Consider the following 22,655-nt stretch of genomic DNA (forward strand, 5'->3'; position numbering starts at 1 on the left):
ACTTTGGTGGTGAAAAGTATTTGTTTCCCCCCTCCAGTGTGACGGCATTCTGGCTTTATAAAATGTTTTTCTTAGCACTTACTTTTATTTAGATTATTCCCTTAATAACTACTATCAATATTTTTTTAGATATCACATCAAAGAATTTTGCTGGGATGTACATGGAAGTACTCTTTTTTAAACAGAGTACTTCTGAAATGGAAAGTTTGGAACATACGTTAGCCGATAACTTGCCATGTTCCTCTGGAGTGACGGAATCAAGTTATTTAACATCTTATATTTTGGGTTCCTATGCATTTCATAATGGACATAATTAAATAGTCCAAATTAACGTTCGATGTTAACATTTATAACTATAATAATTATTAATAATGACATTAACACGGACACTTTATAATTCTATTTATATGAAATATATTTCCCAACAAAATTCACGTAATCGATGGCTATGCATTTTTTTCCTTTTTAGTTTTTTTTTTTGTTTAAAAAAATTTGGTGCTTAAAATACCTTTCCGCAATCGTTCTGTTTCTTAAAAAGAATACAGTTGACTCTCTCTATCTCGAACTCGCAAGGGACCAGAAAGTTTGTTCGAGATAGAGAAAGTTCGAGATAGAGAAAAATTGACAAAAATTGGATTTTTTCGTAAAAAACGTATTTTTAACCTTCAGTGTATCGGGAGTTGATAGAGGTCAATGAGAGATGTTAAAATGTTAATATTCAATGCACAAGACTTCTTTTAAAATAAATACATAAAATAAATTTACAGCTTCATTTAAAGAAATCGGTTATGTCTTTCTGTTTAAGTGATGCCACTCTGTCTTCATTATACATTTTTTCGAATTTGGAGATAAGCATTTGCATTTCATTGCCTTTTTCGCAACACATTGCTAGATCTTTCAAAAGATCAATACTACACTCGACTTTTGATCTTGATGGTTTTTCGACAACTATATCAAATGAATCATCCTCCATGTCACTGCCATCGTCTTCAGCTTCGTCGTCCTGAGATTTCCGAAATTCATCAATGATATCCTCATTAGAGATTTGAGGGGCGGTTGCGATAACCTCATCATCCAAGGTCACAAGATCATTAGCACTGAGATCATTTGGTACCAATGATGGATCAGCCTCTCTTAAATCATCCAAACTTTCTTGAAGATCTTTAAATGGGTCATCCGAATCAGCAATAGCATCCTGTTGTCCTGTAGAAGAGATTCCAGATTTCTTAAAACAATTGATGATGGTTTGTTTAGTTACAATTTTATTATAGTAGTACACCAGACAAGTTCAAAATAACAAATTTTGCTTTTAAAGAATGGATAGAGAAATCAGATCTCACTCAGAATATTTCCCCTGTCTAACAGCGTTGCTTAGGTTGTGTCACATGTTAACTGTTCGCATGTTTTTAGGAAGTCGTTGATGTTTTGAAAGAGGGTGTCATACCTTTTTTTCCATCTGTCCAGCCAACCATCGGAAGCCTTGAAACTTGAACAATCAAAGTTTTTAGCAAAACTGAGTGCCTTTTCTTTTATCAAATTGCCATCGATCGGAATGTTTTGGCTTCTTTGAACAGTAAACCATTTGAAAACAGCCTTGTCTATCTGCTCATAATCACAGCCTCGAACCTTTTTCGAACCAGACGCGGTTTTTTGTTCTTCCAAGCTTTGTAGGATCTTATGTTTTTTTTTCATCCAAGTTGAAATGGTATTTTTAAGGATCCCGTATTTTTCTGCTGCCTACTTGTTTGACATTCCTTTCTTGATTTCCCGAATTATTTGACATTTTTGAATTAAAGAAACGTTATTGAGTTTTCTTTTTAAGGCCGACGTCTTCACCTCAAGAAGGTTTCTGGTTCAAAACACTGTAAACAATGTTTTGTGAGTGACTTTAGAATTCGAACGTCAAACATTTTCGTTCGAAAATGGAACATTTTAATTCGATTTTTAGTGTAAATAGGTTCTTAAATCCAGAAAAGTTCGAGATAGAGAGAAAAACAGTCAGACGGGACCGAGATTTTGTTTCGAGATAGAGAGGTATTCGAGATAGAGAGGTTCGAGATAAAGAGAGGAAAATAGCTTAGAGCCTACACAAATGTCCAAGGGACCGAGACTTTGGTTCGAGATAGAGAGATGTTCGAGATAGAGGGTAGTCGAGATAGAGAGAGTCAACTGTATGTACTTGTGGATGCACGCTATTTTATATAAGCATCACCAGGCTAAAATTTCATGAAATTTGAAGCAACTATTAAGCAACAAGCCAGCCTTGGATGGATAAGTCAGAATTAAACTTTAAACAGCAAAATACGACAAATAAACCATGGACTTCTGTAGCATATTTACATGTAAGGTTCCACATAGAGAGAGAATAGTTCCCTAGCTCTGTTCTTTCCTTTACGCTTACACCAGATTCTTAACAGAAGAGAAAAAGTCCGATATAAACGTGATGGAAAGAAGTCCTAGAAACGAGGTTGGAAATAATTGCTTACGTCGCTTTTGGGATATTTAAGCAACAGATAAGCATTAAACGAGACTGAAAGTTTTAAAAAATTAAGCAACAGCGAGGCTGGACCGAAAATTAGCGTTACTTGTAAAAAACGTGTATTTCTACACTAAATTTCGCGTACTAACGAACGTTTTTTGCTCGGCGCGAAGATTTGTACGAAGAAGCTAGTTTTACATTATTTACATACTACAATCATATTATTTTCATCAAACTCGTCCAATCGCAAAAAAGGTTATCTCTATATTTGTCTAACATATCAAGCGGATACTTAATTTGGCGCTATTTACACTACCAGAAAAGATTTTCTCCATGTCAATTCGAACAGTTCCATTCCATTAATTTCAAGGTCATAGTTTGAATTCCAACGCAGATTTGTTGAATCAAGTCCTATCCATGTAATTTCGAACAGTTCCATTTCCTACAATTTTCTTCGTCTTCCTAACTAATTATCAAGTTTAAGAAAAAAACAGTTTTATTTTTAATTCAGGGCTAAATTCTTCATAACTTATCTCCGGATTAAAAAGTCTAAAAAGTCTATATTATAAATTAATCGAAACCGTTCAAATTAAGGCACAATTTTATCGATATCGTATTCTTGATTTTGTAACCATAGGTTCTTACTGACGAAACTCTGTTTAAATTAATCAGTATGTAGTTCTGAAAGATATGAGACGGCCAACACTTAATGGCAGCAATTTTAGCATTTAAAAAAAAACGTGATTGAGTTTGAGAAGTCGACAAAATCGGTGTGTATGGATTGATCAACAGTAAGAGGTCTTCAGAAAATATATAGATCTGAAAGATATCGTAATTCTAAGATTGTAACGTGACATTCTCACCGATAAAACCTTGCATGGATTAGTTACTATGTATCCGTATAAACGATATGAGACGACAGGAATATTTAACAGAAGAAACGGTTGAAGCGCAAAAAAAAGAAAGAAAAATATAGATTTCTGTGTCGGTGTCAGTAAAATCTACGAAATGCTGTGTATGGATTGCCAATAGCAAGAACTCTTATAACGTCAGCAACAACTATATTGCAAAAAGATATTGTAATTCGGAGTTGGTAACGTGTACGGAAGAAACTTTATATGGATTAATCACCACTGTGTTGGTTAAAGCGTATATTTTTACAACACTAATACCTAAGGATACATGAAACATACAAATGTTCTTGAAAACAATTGTTAAAATTTTATCACACACAGTGTGAAGGTAAAATAGTTCAAATAAATTCGGGACTCGACCTTAAAAGCTCAAAACCAAGATAGTGTTATAGCACTCAGATGGACTAGATTTGAATAGTGCGATTTTTATGCGATATAAGCTTTAAATGTCTGTACCTTTTGGGCTCGAGTGTCGGCAACTCGAAAAGGGTGTTCAATTATTTTCAACATCTTACCAGTTTATTATTGTATGACAGAAATACCACTATTTTATATGAAATTTATCCGGCTTTCGTTGTATAAAAAGAAAATATAGGCAGTATTCTCAACATAGGTAGTACGTGTTTCACGTATCATTAATAGAAGCAACGTTTGCATTGCATTGCAAAAAATGAGTCGATAGGTGGACGCGGCGTTTACATGATAAAACCTTCGCCCTCATGTGAAATCTCTAATGTATGGATTTTCTTTTAGACAGACAAAGAAGTGAAGAGTTTCTCTTTGGAGTATAATCTGAAATTTTGAGCAACAAAGTTGCAAATATTATAGGAATTATTATAGTGTTTTTTCTTCCTCCTTCTCGTCATCAATAAAAATGAAATTTCGAGTTTTTTAATTCCATTTTCGATATTTGGCAGTTCAGATTCGTCAGTTGTAATATCTGGTTCATAATTCTCTTTGATTAGTTCACGAATGTGCTTTAAAATGCCTCTATTAGGTCGGTTTGAGGAGCAGAAATGTCTCCTGATTTATGGTGTGTTTAAGGAACAAAGCACTAAAAAATATTTAGATCTGGAACACTATATTCATGTGTGTGTTCCTGCGAATTTGACCCACAAAGTCGCTTTCAAATAAGGTACACAGAAGATATCCAAAAACGTACGTGTTTGTCCAGGATGAAACCTATCTATGCCCGTTAACTTGAAATTAATATGCATTTAAATAAGCCAAAAATGAAAAGCCCTTGCAAGTTAAAAGATTTCGGATTCTTGTTGGTGTGTAATTTTGTTCCCTAAGGTCACCAGTAGCCTGTTTTCTACAGAACTTCTACAATGTTGTTTTGTCATTTGAATAAAATAGGTATTATCCCATGGTATTATCTTTGCAAAATGTTTCATGTAGTGCGTGAGATACAGGCTAGAACAAACCAACGCATTACTGTTGGCAGGCAAAGCAAGGGCCATTCATAAGTTTAAGTAGCCCAAAGCGGTAAAAAAATGCAAGTCGATCAGACTTTAGAATCAGATGCTCGTAAAACATTTCGTCTATTATTATAACATTTCGTCAATTATTATAAATTAATCGAAACCGTTCTAATTAAGGCACAATTTTATCGATATCGTATTCTTGATTTTGTAACCATAGGTTCTTACTGACGAAACTCTGTTTAAATTAATCAGTATGTAGTTCTGAAAGATATGAGACGGCCAACACTTAATGGCAGCAATTTTAGCATTTAAAAAAAAACGTGATTGAGTTTGAGAAGTCGACAAAATCGGTGTGTATGGATTGATCAACAGTAAGAGGTCTTCAGAAAATATATAGATCTGAAAGATATCGTAATTCTAAGATTGTAACGTGACATTCTCACCGATAAAACCTTGCATGGATTAGTTACTATGTATCCGTATAAACGATATGAGACGACAGGAATATTTAACAGAAGAAACGGTTGAAGCGCAAAAAAAAGAAAGAAAAATATAGATTTCTGTGTCGGTGTCAGTAAAATCTACGAAATGCTGTGTATGGATTGCCAATAGCAAGAACTCTTATAACGTCAGCAACAACTATATTGCAAAAAGATATTGTAATTCGGAGTTGGTAACGTGTACGGAAGAAACTTTATATGGATTAATCACCACTGTGTTGGTTAAAGCGTATATTTTTACAACACTAATACCTAAGGATACATGAAACATACAAATGTTCTTGAAAACAATTGTTAAAATTTTATCACACACAGTGTGAAGGTAAAATAGTTCAAATAAATTCGGGACTCGACCTTAAAAGCTCAAAACCAAGATAGTGTTATAGCACTCAGATGGACTAGATTTGAATAGTGCGATTTTTATGCGATATAAGCTTTAAATGTCTGTACCTTTTGGGCTCGAGTGTCGGCAACTCGAAAAGGGTGTTCAATTATTTTCAACATCTTACCAGTTTATTATTGTATGACAGAAATACCACTATTTTATATGAAATTTATCCGGCTTTCGTTGTATAAAAAGAAAATATAGGCAGTATTCTCAACATAGGTAGTACGTGTTTCACGTATCATTAATAGAAGCAACGTTTGAATTGCATTGCAAAAAATGAGTCGATAGGTGGACGCGGCGTTTACATGATAAAACCTTCGCCCTCATGTGAAATCTCTAATGTATGGATTTTCTTTTAGACAGACAAAGAAGTGAAGAGTTTCTCTTTGGAGTATAATCTGAAATTTTGAGCAACAAAGTTGCAAATATTATAGGAATTATTATAGTGTTTTTTCTTCCTCCTTCTCGTCATCAATAAAAATGAAATTTCGAGTTTTTTAATTCCATTTTCGATATTTGGCAGTTCAGATTCGTCAGTTGTAATATCTGGTTCATAATTCTCTTTGATTAGTTCACGAATGTGCTTTAAAATGCCTCTATTAGGTCGGTTTGAGGAGCAGAAATGTCTCCTGATTTATGGTGTGTTTAAGGAACAAAGCACTAAAAAATATTTAGATCTGGAACACTATATTCATGTGTGTGTTCCTGCGAATTTGACCCACAAAGTCGCTTTCAAATAAGGTACACAGAAGATATCCAAAAACGTACGTGTTTGTCCAGGATGAAACCTATCTATGCCCGTTAACTTGAAATTAATATGCATTTAAATAAGCCAAAAATGAAAAGCCCTTGCAAGTTAAAAGATTTCGGATTCTTGTTGGTGTGTAATTTTGTTCCCTAAGGTCACCAGTAGCCTGTTTTCTACAGAACTTCTACAATGTTGTTTCGTCATTTGAATAAAATAGGTATTATCCCATGGTATTATCTTTGCAAAATGTTTCATGTAGTGCGTGAGATACAGGCTAGAACAAACAAACGCATTACTGTTGGCAGGCAAAGCAAGGGTCATTCATAAGTTTAAGTAGCCCAAAGCGGTAAAAAAATGCAAGTCGATCAGACTTTAGAATCAGATGCTCCTAAAACATTTCGTCTGGTCGCAGCGATCAGGCGAAAAAGTAGGATCCCATCCTATTCCAGCACCGTTTGCCACGTACCAACCAAAAGAATTGCTTAAATTTTTTGAGGTTTTAATTTTTGATTTATTTCAATCTGTTTTTAAAATTATATTTATGTTATTAGTATATCGTTAATAAGATTTATCCTGATACATCTGAAATCTTAATTACTAAAGTATTGGAAAACACGTTCCTCCATGTAGTTTTTTAACATACTTGTTGTATAGATGTACTGTATTAAGCATGTAAGGTAATTCTGATATCGTAAGGGCGAAGTGTGACAGCCAAACGCGCCTTTAGTCGAAACATTTTGTAAAAATAATTTCCTCACTCACAATATCAAAGAAGAAAACAAAATATGTCTAAATATAATTGTTGAGGAAGATCTAGCATAAAAACTTCAAAGGTAGTTTAGGGAGACTGTTCTCTTCCACACATGACACGGGAAAAACAGATAACACAGTAGGACACCCTTAAAGCGGACACCTGGGGCCAGAGATTCTGTCCGCTTTAGAGACGTGTCAAGGAAGTATTCCTTTTTTGGCAAAACGCGAAAAATTCTATTGCGAAGTCAATTAGGCATGCCCATTACCTTTTCCCCTCCTCAGTTAGACAAAGAAACATTCTTAGAAGACAATTAGCCTCAACAAGGACGTTTTTAGACATTTTAGGTAGTAGGGTAGAAAAATATAAAAAACGTGATAAGACTGAGAAAATGATTGCAAAGTTATACAGCCTGGTCAAAAATTTTCTTTGTCCGAATCATTGAAGTAAATTCTGGGAGAAATAACCGTGCGGGATATGGAAGAAGTATCCGCTTTAGACTGTCTGCCTTAGAGAGATTTTATTATAAGGGTTATTATGAAGTCATCCAGGACAAAAATTTATCTGTCTTTTAAAAAGGAAGGTGTCTGCTTTAGGAGGGATGTCCCCTTTTATTAAAAACGTTTCACTGTAGTTCTAAAAACTTGCCAGAATTTTTTATTTCTTAACCCTCGTAGTGCGGTCCGTTTGTCAAAAAGCCCAATTTTGACACAATTTTTATTCCTACTTTAATTGACTATAACTCAAGAACAAAAAGAAACTAAATGCTTACTTCAGGCTTATTTGATGGAAAAAGTCCTAAACTTTTTTTTGGCCTCCAGAAATTTGCGTGGGGGGCACTGCCCCTTGGACCCCCGGGCCTGTTGACTTTAGTTGACTTTAGTTTAACGTAAGAACGGATTGCGAGCATTAGATGTGTAGCAAATGCATTGGGCGCACGCTAAGTACGTGACACAAAACTGTGTTTGGGTGAATTTGCGCGGCTTTGGTGGCCCGTGACATGACCAAAAATCTCGGACTTGGCAAAATTTGCGGAGAGATTATTTGAATGAATTATTGATTCTGTAGGGCCGCACAACAAAGCGCTTTTAGACTCCGACTTTCTTTTCAAAGGGCAGAGTTTTGTACTACAAGATCTGAGCAAAACCAGTTTGTTGAAATTGCTTGTGTGACGCAGCTGGGGGCGGGCCTGTAAAACGTCCGTGGCTATCCCGTATATATACGGGATCCGCACCACAAGGGTTAAATTTGGGCGCTAGTCTTTCTGTTATTTCGTGAGAAGTAAATAATAGATTAGATTTCATGAAATGAGTTAAAAAATACTCTTTTTGTGGACACGGGGGAATTCAAGCGCGTCTCTGGATATGAAAACCCGGGGCATTATGACAGATCAGCACTAATCGAAACGGGATCGAAACTTTATCGAAACTTTTAAATGTTCAAGATAAATTAGTTGCTCTTTTCCTTTGAAAAAGAAAATTTACAACTTCTTTTAACTTCTTACTTCTATATTTGAATATTGTACTTTTATATCGACAAAATATAATTATCTGACAAGAGTTATTTGACACTTATCGATTCCCTTGCCTAGGTCACGATATAATCGATTAACACTCACAAAAGACCAGAGAGTATAATGGCGGCCCGAGATACAGGAGAAAATGTTTGTAGGTAGCAAGATAAAAATTATTCAGACATCTTTGTTTGTGTATCTGTTATCATGTATTAAGTCGCTAATGAGATTATTTTACATTGAAGGCAGCATCTAAGGAGGTGTAGGGAGTAGAGAAGGGCCTCCTCCTCAATTGATTTTTTTTTAAATTAGAACTTTTGTTACTGATTAACTTTTAGGGTTTGATTTAAATGTGAAATTTTGCAGGAATTAGTTTTGTTTGTTAATGGCAAATTGACTGTTTATTATGTCCCTCTTACTTCTACCCTCCCTACTAAATGCATGCTATTTTTGAATAAGGTGCTGTATATACACAAAAATAAATAGGGCAATTTTAGTTCAGAGGCAGCAAAAAATTTAAAATTTAAAAAAATAAGACTATTCACATAAAAAGGCACAAAAAAATCTTTGATGGGAACGGTAAGAGACAAAAAATGGTAGGGCTAATTCTCGTCATAGCACGTTTGATAGTATAAAAGAGAGAGTAACTTGTTACAACTAATAGATAAACTGGTAAAATTTTTCGTCATATATATAAACAATCTTTATATATTTTAAAAATAACATTGTTGTACACATTAAAGAAGCTTTTTACCTGAGGTTTCACACATGAAAATGTGTGAAACCTCAGGTAAAATATAAACTAAAGACAAAACCAATAAAAAACCACAAAACTCTGAAATAATAAAAGTAATGTAATAAACATTATTTAAGTCATATATACTATTCTCGACACCACTGTTTTTTATGTTATTAAGTGTTTTTAAATATTTAAAGAAAAATATCGAAGGAGTAAAAGATAAAAAATAAATATTCGTTCTTCTCCCTTTAAAAAATTATTACAAAAATAACATGTAATGACACCTTGCCTTATCCCTAAAATAAATACTATGTTTACTATAGAAGTTAAAAATGTTCATCTTCCTCATTTTTAAAAAAAGCCATTATATTAATATTATTTGTTCTTAAAATGTTAAGAGCAATTTGCATGTCCTTTATAGAAAAAAATTCGTAGCCACAGTAGTCCATTAAGTATTCTTGGCTAAGTTCGTATTCATTCATGTCTTCAAAGCTACATGGATCCTCCAACGCTCTTTTAATATTGCTTTGCAATTCTTCATCTTGACTAGTCAATACAAGTGGACGAGTTGGTTGCATTTCAAGAGTTTGTGAATTATTTTCAAACCATATCTCGGCCTCAACTAAGTGTGGGAAATATTTTTGACAAAAATCTGTAATCCCTAATTTGTTACATAGCCTTTCTTTCTCACCTAAAAAATGTTAGGATATTCTTTCATTAAAGTTTAATGACTACCAAAGAAAAGAGAATACATCATGTATATATGTACTTGACATACCAATCCGTTTGCATTTTTTAGTTGGTGATTCCATCTCTCCTGATTTCAATGAAGTTTCAATTTCACCTATAACAGTATAAAATCATCATGAACATTATAGATGTACTTTCCAAGGACAAACTTTAGTTTTATATTATTAAGTACGAAAAGATTTAGACAATTGTACAAAATATTAAGCGTCTAGAATAACAAAAATTTTAATATATTTTAAGAGCAATTTTAGTTATACATTATCAGTCACTATTGTCTACTTTGCGAATAGTTAGTAAAATAATTATAAATTAAAAAAGAACAATAAATAATTATAATTAGTAATTTTAAGTAAAAGCTAAAAACCCTTGACATGACATGTGAAAGGGAATATTTATGTAAGTGTGGACTCCAGTAACTAAAAATGTGATTTTTTGTGATCCATAAAGGGTTTCTTACATTTTTTTTGTTTTGATGAAATTTTGCCATTCTTTTTATATATCTGTTGCAGTACCTCCATATTGGCTGAAATATTGCAAAAAATGAAGTATATATATCTATATATTCTCTATTTTGCCAATCTGTACGTATAAGTTTGCATAGGTAAATTTCGACAAGCATCAAGTATTCTTCTAGTTTAAGCATATTGGTATTCACCCTGATAATGTTATAAGATTTATTCCTTAGCAAAGTGTACATGTACCTCCTGATTTGTTTTTTGATACAACATTGAAATGAATATTTGATTGTGACTTTAATTCTAAAAAAAATAACATTTAAAATAAAAGTACACACATAATGAATTTAAAAATACCATTCTGTGAATATGTATATGTATATGTACATAAAATGAAAATAATGTTTGATTTCATCATGGTAATAGGCTTTCATAGGCAAAACATAAAAAGGTGGCATAATTAAATCTTCTGGATACTTACTATTACTAGCCTGTTTACTTTCTTTTGTTGCAGTCTTTATTTCCAGACTTCCCATTTTAAAATGAGTGTTTTTTGAATAACTTTTAGCAATTCAAGTCCATCTTTAAAGGGCAAATACTTTATTGGAGGCTTATTGCAGCTGTTTATGATGGCAATACTTTCCTTAAGAAGCATTAAGGCTGCATGTTGACTTTTGTTTAAACTGATAAGCACTCTGGCATTTACTTGCACTCCAATTTCTGAAAGCAAATGAGTGTACTTTTCGTTGTTGTTGTTTTTGAACCAGTTACTTAAATCAAAGTCATGCCATTCATATTCTTTAGACTCTGCTACCTTTTTGACTAACTGATGATCATAACCACCTGATGGAGACCTGTTGCCTGGAACTATTTCATTTACAAAATCAGTTTCCAACGCTCCTGCTTTTAAAAGCCAAAGTTCGTCGACAACATGATAAAAATTGTCAGAGGAAAATGGTAATTCTTCAATGCCTTGTAGATCTGATACAACATTGTTAAGGGCACATAAGGCATTGAAACTTTCCCCCTCTTGACAGTGTATGTTGATATTTTCTCCATTAATAGATGCTCTCAACATTGTGGTACTACATTTACTGTTTTTACCAATTACTGAAGTTAAGTAGTTCATATTACTGATAAATGGATTGGTGTATGGTGGTTTTAATTTCATTTGATTCTCAACAATCTGAAATATCTTATTTATGGCTATTTTACAGTTAACATTGGTATTGTATTTTTGTAATAAATCAATCTTATGATGTTCTAAATGAGTTGGTAATGTAGATGATTTTGCTGTTTTGAATGATGTAGTTTGTGATAATTTTTTATCTATGTTCTTGGTATTTCCTGGTGTAGATGATTGAGTCGGTTTTGCTTGGTTATGTGGTGCAATTTTTTCATGGTGTGAAATAGGTACATGAGTGGAAGACTTAACTTTCATTTTTAATGCTGCTGCAAACAATTTCAATTTGACTATACAGCATTCATGAAAACAGCTAACACTATCATTAAAACATGTGCAGCAGTCATGTTCAGAACTTTTGTTTTTTAAAAATGACAGATATATGTCAGGAAGTTTACATTTGCGGTCCCTTTCCCAAGCCACTGTTCCATATAAAAAATAAGGAAATTTTTGGTTCTCTAAAAAGGCCATGCCTTCTTGAAACCTTTCTTTGTAGGTAGAGGATATTTCTGATTCCTCCTTCATATCCATCAGGACTCCATAATCCAACACTTCGTAATACTTCATCATTAAAAAAGAAACATCTGTCCTATCTCGCCGTCTATATATACCGTTTTTGATCCTGGTATATGTTCTCTCTTGTGCATTCCCCAAAAGTAGATATGGCCTCCATAATTGTGTTGTATGCGATTTTCTTAGGTGTTTCATTTGCATCATAACTACATTCATCATCTCTCTCCATGTATTGTACCATTTGCCCTTGAAAGACAGATTTTTCATATGTTTCTTTGCCATTTGGGAGTTGCACTTTGTAGATACCTCCAGAACATACACCTGACACTGTTCCAACTACATTCCTTGCCTGTGTGATATCTTTCATTTGCATTCTTCATTTCAAAGAAAGGATTTTTTATTAAAACTTTGTCTCCAAGTGAAAATTTCCTTTCTTCATTTTTTTTATTTATTTTATTTATTTATCATCAATATTTACCCAGGATATACATTTCAGAATAAATTTCTGCTTTTCAAATGTGTCCTGCTAAAATTAAAATCAAATACTCTACATTATATACAATTAAATATAAAATCGTCGATGTTCTAAAATCCAATAAAATGAAAAGGAATAGGCAAAACAAAAGGAAAAACGCTAAGCACATAGATGAAATGGTGAAAATACACTAAAGATAAGATTATAGGTGTCCATGAGTTAAGCGCTCAAATGGGAGATAATTGGTATAAATGGGTGAGGCAACAAAGCTAGTATAATATATGAAATATTGAAAATGCTATACTAAGAAACGAAAGATGAAACATGCCATATCTCAAAAGCTTCCTTCTGCTAAATGTCGAATGAATAATCGGCAAAAAACATTTTAATTCAAAACCGCGTATGTCATAAGCTTGCAGTATCTAAAAACATCAAGTAGAAAGGGTGAGAAACAGAGGTGAAAACATATAAATAAGGAAGACTAGACAAGGTTTAAGAGCTTCATATTGTGTTAGGGTCCAAAGTCCAAATAAAGTGTGTAAGTAGGCCAAACGATTAAAAAATATGGTTATCCAATTTATTTTTAAATTTCATATAACTAGGCTCCCTTCGTATATCTATTGGTAAAGAATTATATATACTGGCACCCATATAGTAAAAACCATTTCTTGCCATATCCAAACGTACTGCTGGTAACTTTAGCGAATAAGAATTGTTTCGAGTCAGTCTTTGATGGTTTAGCAGCTGAAAGTGGTTCCAATAATTTGAGCATGTTTTACGATCAATACATTTTCTGACAACATTACAAGCATTTCGTTGAATTTTGTCGTAAATGGGTTGTAAACTGTTGTTGTTAGTTACTACTCTGGCACGTCTATCCAAGGACTGCAGTTTGTTCAACTGGGTGTTATTCAGGTTCAAATTGATGATACTATTGAATGTAATGATTGGAGTTATCATTGTTTCGTAAATCTTTTTAGCAGTTGTATCGTCAACTTCGGCTCGTAGTCTCGTCAGTAAACGGAGTTTTCCAGATGCTTTTTTGTATGTAGAGTCGAAGTTGTTATTTAGAGACAACTTAGGATCAATAATTGATCCCAAATACTTGTAGAAATATCAAGCAAGTCAAATGTTGGTATTACAGCAAATGAAATTTTTGGTTTTCGCCTTTGGATGTTGCGATGAATACCATACTCTGTTGCTTCCAAAGCTTGTAGGTTATAATATTCCTTTTCTTTTGCCAATGTGAACAAAGCAGTGTTGAATTTAAGTTTATCAAATTCATTTTCTTGACACTTATTACTTCCACTGCTTTGTATTGGATCTGCGACTGCTTCTAGATTATTTTGCTGAGACTTTTCCTGCTTCTCAATAAAGAATCTTGATGACAGTGATGCAGAGCTACAAGATTGGTATATTTCATTTGCTGTAATACCAACATTTGACTTGCTTGATATTTCTCCTTCTTCAAGCCATTCTTCATCACTTTCAGAATCATCTGTACTGGAACTACCATCATTTTCTTTAACATTTTCTGTGTGTTTTTTCAGCCACATTAGATCATCTGGAATAATGTGGTGTCGCATTGCAATAGGATCTCTGTTGTGATAGATACGGAAAGGAATGTCATCGATGGTTTGATGCCATGTGTTGTTCATGATGCTACTGATACCTGGTAGAAGCTTTCATCTTTTGTCATATGTTGTAGAATTCGATTCAAGTGGCTCTTAACAACTTTGTTGGCATTCTCAACCTGACCTTGACTCTGAGGATGATATGGACGACCATGTTTTATTTGTACATCATGAGTTTTCAAAAAATCAGTAATTATCTTAGCTACAAATTCCTTTCCATTGTCACTTTGAAAGATTTCAGGAAAACCTTCTTTCTCACATAAAAATCGTAATGATGTATATATATGTTCAGCTTCCTTTGATATTATTGGGAATAACCATATATACTTGGAAAAGGTGCATTTTACTGTTAGGATGTGTTTGAACCCCCATATATTATTGCTTAAATATTTGCGTTTATTTACTGCAAGTAGAATTAAATCAAATTGTAAACGTTGGTGGGGCCAAAAGGTACGAATTGGGATTGGTGGTGGCAGCTCTGTTTGTGGTAATGGATTAGATACTTTACATGTAGGGCAGTTCTTTAGAAAAACTCTTGCTAGTTCATTTATTCCACGGAAATAGTATGTATCATTAAACTTTTTAGTTAATTTATTGATTGAATTTGGATGGCATGTCATTCTTTCTGTGTCAATTTTTATTTGATGTAATTTTTCTAATATTTTTTCAGCATACTCTTGTGGCACCAGTTCCTGCCATGTAGTTATTTTTGTCTTGCGATTATATATGCAAACTTGAAGTTTTGGTATACCAGTGTGAAAGCGCTCTAGTTCTCCATCTTTTAATTTGAGTTGAAATTTTCTCATATTTTTATTATTGTTAATAAAAAAATTTCTCTTGTATTTTTTGTAAAAGATTGGAATCTCATTTAAAATATGGTCGTCATAATCACTCAATTCAGAACTGAAATCAGAGTCCAATAGAATGACGTTTAAAATCTGTTGATACACCTCCAAGGTTAATGGCTTAAGAAAGATTGAATGATCTAAAAAAATTGAAATACTTTCAAAATGTTTTATTCAAAAAGGAGTCTCATGCACAAGGAAGAAGCCTTTTTAGGAGTAGTTCTCAAATCTGAGAAACTTTTGTGCCATTCCTCTTTTCGAAAAGAGGTTATGTTTGAAACAAATGGTTATAAATAAGCAATGCAACAACCTATTTAAACAAATAAAGTGGTCTACATTATTAATGATGAAAAAGGAAAAAAATAGTCTATTTGGTTAATTTTTAGTGATTTGAAGGTTTAGGCTAGACTTTTTTTTGTGACTGATTATTTTTTATAGTCTACCTAGAAAAGGTTTTGCTAAGTTACAAAAAGTTTCTATCACAAATGTTTCTCAGATAAGAGTAAGTTATTTTTTCAAAACATTTTTATTTTGAACTCAAACTTTAAGGCACAATTTTCACTCTGATTGTCTAGTTGGTAAGACACCTTAATGGTAATCCAGGTTCGAATCCTGGTCAGAGAAATTGTTGCCACATGAATAATTCTTAAATGTATTAACATTAAAGGACATTCTTAATTTTGGTATTTTCGCAGATAATTTTTGTCTACTTAGGTGTCAATTCTGCAAATAATTATTTGACTTTGGCCTTGTTTCCTCAAAAAATCATTTTTTAAGTTTGCACATCATAATATCAGATGATCAGTCAAAAAATAGATATTACGATAAATTAAACACTGGAGACACACATAAACAGTCAGTCACAATGTGTGGGGTTCACAATTTTAAACATCTCCCACTTTTATTTAGTAAAACGAAAGTGTAGTGAAGCCTTTACATTTACATTTTAAGTTTGAATAAATTGAATATCACAGAATTGCCTTGTTTTCTCAAAACATTATTTTTTAAGTTCAGACTTATTTCCAATCATCATAATATCAGCAGAAGATTAATAAGACACTGGAGACACAAATCGAGAGAGCTGCTGTATGCAAACCCTTGCATAATTTCAGATTGCATTGTTAATACTAAAAGGGAAAAGCCCATCTAACAAAGGTGTTTTATAAGATAACTGCCTAATACAACCCCTTTTTTAAGTTCTCAGAGTGCCTGTCTTATACTGATTTGACTGTATGCTAAACGTCAATTCAATGTTTAGATCTTAATCCCTATCCTCCCTGCTGTAAAGATCAAAATCAAAAAAGTTATATTTTAGTATTGCCAATTACTAAAATTACAAGCACACTCGGTCATACACTTCTAAAAAGCACTTTAAAGACAAATTATTTCAAAATACTTTTTTCATGGGGATGGCAGAAAATTATGCCATAAGATTATATTAAATCAATGTCAAGGATTTAACCCTTTCCTATCTGCATACTTTTCGATTTGTGAGTCATCCCTTATGGAACAACAGATACACAATTTTTTTTTTAAAAAGACATTGCAGTGAAACTGAAAATTTCAAAAAGTAAATTTATAATTTGACAGGAATGTTGCAAAAGCAATTTAAGGGTAGAAAACAGGGTCCGACTCTTTTTTAATTTCATTTAAAATAATAAGATTTAAAATATAAAAAAAATCAAGTTGTTTTTAATTTATTTATTTTTTTATTAAAACTAGGTTAATTTATTTGTCCTTACTGTTAAGTAATATATAAACTTGTTTTTTGAAAAGGGTTTGTGGTTAATGGTTGTGGCCAAAAGCTTAAAAAAAATAGATTGATGACTCGATTTTTTCATATTTCCTAATTTTTAAAATTTCAGAAAATATCCTTTAAATTTCAAAAAAAATATCTAGGCTAAACCCAAAAAGGGTATGTTTCTTATAAAAAATATGTGTGTACACTCAAATTAAAATTACAAAAACCAAGTATTTTACCTTCAGATTTGGATTTACCAACATCTTCAGAAGCAGCTAAAGATGTTTCCTGTATATACGTTATTTACTTCCATTTTAAATGTGGTGACAGAAATGAATTGAACAGATTAAATAATAAAATTATTTTGAAAATTACTCATATAAACTACTTATTTTACGGATTTCTCACAACAACTGAACCAATGATATAACTGTATAACTGTGGAATATTAATAAAACCATGTGAGAAACTTATAAGTAATGAAGAAGAATTGAACTCCTTATTAGGCCATATCCATGGTAGATAAAATTTGGTTGGTTAGTCATTGTGAAATATTCTTATTTTATTTTCTATTGGTTGCTTCACAAGAATTACAGGTTATAGATACCCTAAACAAATGAAACCTTAAAAAAAATCTAGTGACTCAGTTTGTATCTTGTTGACTATAGAAATTTGCAGATATCAACAAGAATGTATAATATGGAATAAACAATACCTTCATTGAAACTGGTACCTGCTAGAAACTTAGCACAATAAAATTATTATTTGTTCTATTCTGGTTAAACTTTACTAAAACTAAATTAACTAATAAATTCTGTAAAATACTAAACTTTGAGGGGGTTGTCGTCAGGTGTGTACATGTGTTCAAAAAATAGCTATATCATAAATAACTTACCATAGCTTTATATAGCTAGCTAAATTTTTCCATGTGTAATTTTTGGTTCCATAGCTTCACAAAACCATACATCTTCTAGTTCACATTAAAGTTTTGAGTCATCTTAACAAGGCTTCTTTTTCTTTGTTTTAGCATCCCACTTAGCTACACTTTATAAATTTGTATCCAGCAGGGTTTCACATAAAATTCCATAACAGAAAGAATATTGCACGTGGTGTACCTATATTAAGAAAGATAAAAGACATTTAATTCATGTTTAGCCATAATAGCTACATTTTAGCAGTCATGTCATGGTGCCTGTTTATGTGTGTGTGTGTGTTATTTGTTTGTTGTTGTTGTGTTTTTTTGTTTTGTTTTTTTTGGGGGGGGGATCTAATCATAATGTAGCTGTAGCTAGTTAGCTTAACTCTGGGTAAACTCGATATTTTTCAAAGCTATATATTTCTGATTATTGTGAGCTGGTTTCTGTAGATATATCTCTGCGGCCTGTTGATTTGATTATTGTTCATCTTTGGAAAATACATGGCCCACTGGCAAGATAAATTTCACTGGATGTAATTAAGATTTAGACACGAAAAATTTTAGACACCAATTTCACGGTACAGACCTGTCTGAAGAGTACGGATGGGCGGGCGAGACCTATGGCAAGCCCTATTCACATTTATTCGATATACCTTGTATATCAACGGTACCTTCGAGAAACCCGGTTTATTGATCGAAAAACCTGGTTTATCGGACGAGTTTCCATGTTTCTCGCGAGAAACCTGGTATCTCGCTCGAAAAACCAGGTTTTTCGATCAAGCTGCCCTGCAAATGTGCACTCAGATGACGAGAAACAAGGTTTCTCGCACAAGAAACTTAGTTTATCAAAATTCGAAAAAAGAAGAATAAAATCAATGAGAAGAATGAAATTAATTGTCCCGCGTATTTCACTATGGGGGTATTTATTTCTTCATCCCACATGGTTTGCTTCACAAGCTCTTTCTGCAACTTGAGAGAAGAACAGAACGTTATATCCAAAAGCAAAAGACCAAAACCACCATGTTTTGTTTACATCACACATTTGCAAAACGCATTGATCGAGACTTGCAGAAATGGAAGGATGCGCATAACAACCATAAAATGCAAACGGAACATCACCAGACACCTCTTCAGCTTTGGATCAGTGGAGGAGTTTACTGCAGAAGTTTACGTGAAATAGAGGATTTAATTACAAGGTTTTTACGGAGTAATCGTCTGATAGAACCTAGCGGTATTACAGCTGTTTTACAAAGATTCCCCGCACCATTGACAAGGTGAAACTACAACTATTAGAGCAAAGTATTAACACCCAAGCCGATTCCAATCAATATGGGATTGACATATATATAAAAGTAGTGGAATTTGTACGTAATAATCGCTGAGACTGAGCACATATATCTTAAAGCTTTATCCTATTTTTTTTAATTATCATTGAATGTCTTGTACAAGGTTTGGAAGATCATTCGTTTAGTAAGTGTGGAGCCTATTAAATTTATATCGAGCATTTCTTCAATCGAATCCATATATCTAGAAGATTATTTGACGCAACAATGGATCGTTAGCATTTATCCGATTTAAAGATTTCGTGTGTTTGACGGAAAATAGGTTACTTTGCTACAAAAGTGAACATGTAATAAATATTGTTTATCATATAACAATTAATATAACCGTAAAAACTGATGACGAGTGAGGTTTATTTCCTTCTGTGAATTGACTGTTTCTGAATATTTCGCGAGGATTTATTTTCGAAGTGAGTGGACTTGTATATGTTCAGAATATAATATAATTATATGGTGCAGTATATATATGCAAAGCCTGTCGTTAAGGCTTTTTAGCCAATAAGCACTTGTATATATATATATATATAGAGAGATTTTTTTGAATGTTTACATTTTTCACAGTAAGCCCTTCTGGCTTTAGAAATTGCCTGGTAGGCAAAAAGATGTACATGTTAGTTGAAAGGAAGTCTTGTTCAGTCTATTCCTTTGGACAAAGGTATTGTTAAGACTTTAAATGAATAAATAGGTATATTAAGCAGAATGTAGAGCAATCTACAATAATAGTTTAAAGCCTCAACAATGTTTCCGTAAAAAGAAATGGTCTGATAGGACATTTCTTAAGCAAGCTTCCACATCTTTTTACCTGCCATACGGTTGTTAGAGCCAAAATGGCTTACCCACAGAAAAATGTAGCTAAACATTCAAAAAAGTATATTAACCAGTTAAAAATAGTTATTAGTTAATAAGGTGTCATAAACTGATTGTGCGATTAAATATGTTTAAAAAATGCCAAAATGCCTGTCCTTAAATAAATTTCTAAACATGCCTGTCTTGAAGCTCACCAAGCTCTTTTTTTATTGATTTCCAGTAAAACGGATTCTGAGAACAACAAAATGATGAGTAACTCGTTTAGCTGTAAGCAGAGATGTTTTTAGTGCCTAGCCATATAATTTGATGTAGGTAACTAGGTAACTGTTATTAAGTAGTAAAAGATCACTTACTGGGGTAAGATCACTTTTTTTTTTACTTCGTCATCATTAGTGTGCTAGCTCTAGCCCCAACATAAGTTTGCTTTAAGCAAAATTAAGTTGGGGCATACCCTATGGCTGTTTCTTAGAACGGAAACATAATACTACCAATAGTTATCTTACACTGCCTGCCTCTAGCTAGGATCCTCTCTCTCTTTCCTAGCTTCAATATCACTGTCTCGTAGTGGTAAATGAAAGTATAAACAAAACCTGCTTTTGCAGGGTTTTTTTAGCAAAAAGTCATCGCTGCATTGAACAAGATGTCAATGGTGTACTTTGCGGAACCTAACTTAGTCGAAATAGATATGCATCACTACACTGGATATTTTTTAGAAACCTTGAATCTCGACCGAAATACCAAGTTTTTCCAAAATTTACTTTGAGATACTAGGTTTATCGAATCGAAAAACCTAGTATCTCGATCACGGGAACGAAAAACCTGGTTTTTCTTACCGTTAAACCTAGTTTTTCGATTGATATACTAGGTATATCGAATACTTGTGAATTTGGCTTGCCATACTGGCCAAGCGACTTCTAGAAAAAAGAAATACGTGAGTGCCGTACTTCCAGCAAAAGAAAGTAAAAATACGTAAATGCCGTACTTCTAGCAAAAAATAGTAAAAATAGGTGAATGCCGTACTTCTAGCAAAAAAAAGTAAAAATACGGTCACGTACTTGTAGCCACTTCGAAACTAAAGACATGCAAAGAAATGTCATGAGTAGTCCAAGGGAAAGAAGAGGAATTTTTAAGTATTTTTTTTTCATTGGATTTACAAAAATTTGAGGTACCCCACAATGAGAAGTACACAATAGAAACGCCTTTCTGATGTCTCATGATGAGGGATGGTCACATCTGGATAATAATTTGTGATTTTAAGCTACCTAGCCATTACCATGCCAGCACTCCAGGGCGCATTTGTTATTAAATAATTAAGTGATAAAGTACAAAAGCTAAATATATTACTTTAATGTAGGGAGCGGCACAAAAGATTTTTCAAGGCATTCTGTCATTTTAAATAAAAATAGCTAGGTAGTTATTTGGACCTCCCATAACAGTGAACATTCAAGACTTGAGTATATAGCTAGTTAGGTATGCAAGACATTGCATGTTGGTAAACATGTTTCCACAACAAACTGAAACCTATATTTCATAAATAAATTTCTGCATATATATATAAATAATTTTGTAGATTTTCAGTTTTCTTTTATCAAATAACAAAATTTGGGAAAGTATAGCCAGAAGTAGCGCCGTAGATTAGTGGTTATAGCTCTCGTACTCTGTGCGGGAGACCGGGGTTCGATTCCTCTTGACGGCGATTCAACATGGGCGAGTGAATGTTACCATAGCCCCGGGTTAACCCAAGCCATGTGAGGGAAATTGGGAAGATGGCACACTGTGTGGGCCGTTGGATGTTGCCGGGAGTTGTCTAGTAGAGCGCAGGCCCTAATTGGGTCTGCGTCGCTCAAAATGAGCATTAAATACTCTAGGACTCTCCATCTAAGCCATGGCCCCTCCTGGAAATAATAGACAGGGTATATCCCTCGATATTTGTGAGGCTAGCCATGTAAAATATGCACATCTATCTATCTAATATTCGCTTGAAGTGGGAAGACCTAAAGTCTTCAGATTAAGACATAGTAAAGCGTAAACTGTTTCACATGGAGGACACTTAGTGTAATGTGTTACAAGTCCAGGGGAGCGCTTATAGCATTAAGGGTATAATATCTTTTTCATAAACCAACATTCACAGGACTTATGATGAAGATAAAGCATATTGTTACTTCTGCAAAGCAAATACAGTTGTTTAGCATTTTTCATTTTGCATAAAAAGTTCCTGTGGATATTCAAAAATTAATTTTGAGTGGCACCAGACTGGGCGATTAGTGCAAAGTAAACGTGTTGCAGATCCAGGTGTATAAAAAAATAACTTTCTAACCACTTTGTATTTATACGGCATAAAATTTAGATTATGTATTTAGCACTGTGCCTTAGAAGCACATTCCCACTTTCCCTGAGCTGGATAAGGTATTTGGTCCTAAACCTGGGACACATTTTATCTGTTTGAATTATTTTTAATCCTGAGAATCACTTAGAATGTTTTCTGTACACATGGCTTGTCAAAATTGATATGCTGTCAAAAAAAGTTTATCGGCGTC

The 22,655-nt window shown here is 33.3% G+C and overlaps 2 protein-coding genes across 8 annotated transcripts; both read right to left on the reverse strand.

The window, feature by feature from the left end:
• Positions 1-8,906: 8,906 nt before the first annotated feature.
• LOC130636091 (uncharacterized) lies at positions 8,907-12,642 on the reverse strand. Of its 5 annotated transcripts, XM_057445692.1 has the most exons (5): positions 11,146-11,338; positions 10,911-10,967; positions 10,667-10,732; positions 10,238-10,303; positions 8,907-10,150 (listed from the first exon to the last, which is right to left on the reverse strand). In XM_057445692.1, the coding sequence occupies exons 1-5, from the start codon at positions 11,198-11,200 to the stop codon at positions 9,786-9,788; spliced, it is 609 nt and encodes a 202-aa protein (XP_057301675.1). In that variant the 5' UTR covers positions 11,201-11,338; the 3' UTR covers positions 8,907-9,785. The 5 variants fall into 5 exon arrangements, 3 of the variants coding, with proteins under 3 accessions (XP_057301675.1, XP_057301676.1, XP_057301674.1); XM_057445693.1 differs by lacking the exon at positions 10,667-10,732; XR_008982216.1 differs by lacking the exons at positions 8,907-10,150; positions 10,667-10,732 and having other exon boundaries at positions 10,285-10,303; positions 11,146-12,642.
• Positions 12,643-14,489: 1,847 nt separating this feature from the next.
• Positions 14,490-20,823, reverse strand: LOC130636092 (uncharacterized). Of its 3 annotated transcripts, none has more exons than XM_057445694.1 (4): positions 20,622-20,823; positions 17,951-18,170; positions 17,295-17,343; positions 14,490-15,454 (listed from the first exon to the last, which is right to left on the reverse strand). In XM_057445694.1, exons 2-4 carry the CDS (start codon positions 17,951-17,953, stop codon positions 14,490-14,492), a joined length of 1,017 nt encoding a protein of 338 aa, XP_057301677.1. In that variant the 5' UTR covers positions 17,954-18,170; positions 20,622-20,823. The 3 variants fall into 3 exon arrangements, with proteins under 3 accessions (XP_057301677.1, XP_057301678.1, XP_057301679.1); XM_057445695.1 differs by having other exon boundaries at positions 20,472-20,823; XM_057445696.1 differs by lacking the exon at positions 20,622-20,823 and having other exon boundaries at positions 17,951-18,678.
• Between the last annotated feature and the right edge of the window lie 1,832 nt (positions 20,824-22,655).

Source organism: Hydractinia symbiolongicarpus, chromosome 3, assembly GCF_029227915.1.
Source record: "Hydractinia symbiolongicarpus strain clone_291-10 chromosome 3, HSymV2.1, whole genome shotgun sequence".
Lineage (NCBI taxonomy): Eukaryota > Metazoa > Cnidaria > Hydrozoa > Anthoathecata > Hydractiniidae > Hydractinia > Hydractinia symbiolongicarpus.

Bases quoted from the DNA above. Each gene is read 5' to 3' on its own strand.
- LOC130636092 (XM_057445694.1), bottom strand. The intron at 15,455-17,294 runs GTAAAATACTTG...CAATTTTTTTAG, and splicing joins TGGTAAATCCAAATCTGAAG to ATCATTCAATCTTTCTTAAG.
- LOC130636091 (XM_057445691.1), bottom strand. From the start codon at position 12,642: ATGGCAAAGAAACATATGAAAAATCTGTCTTTCAAGGGCAAATGGTAC.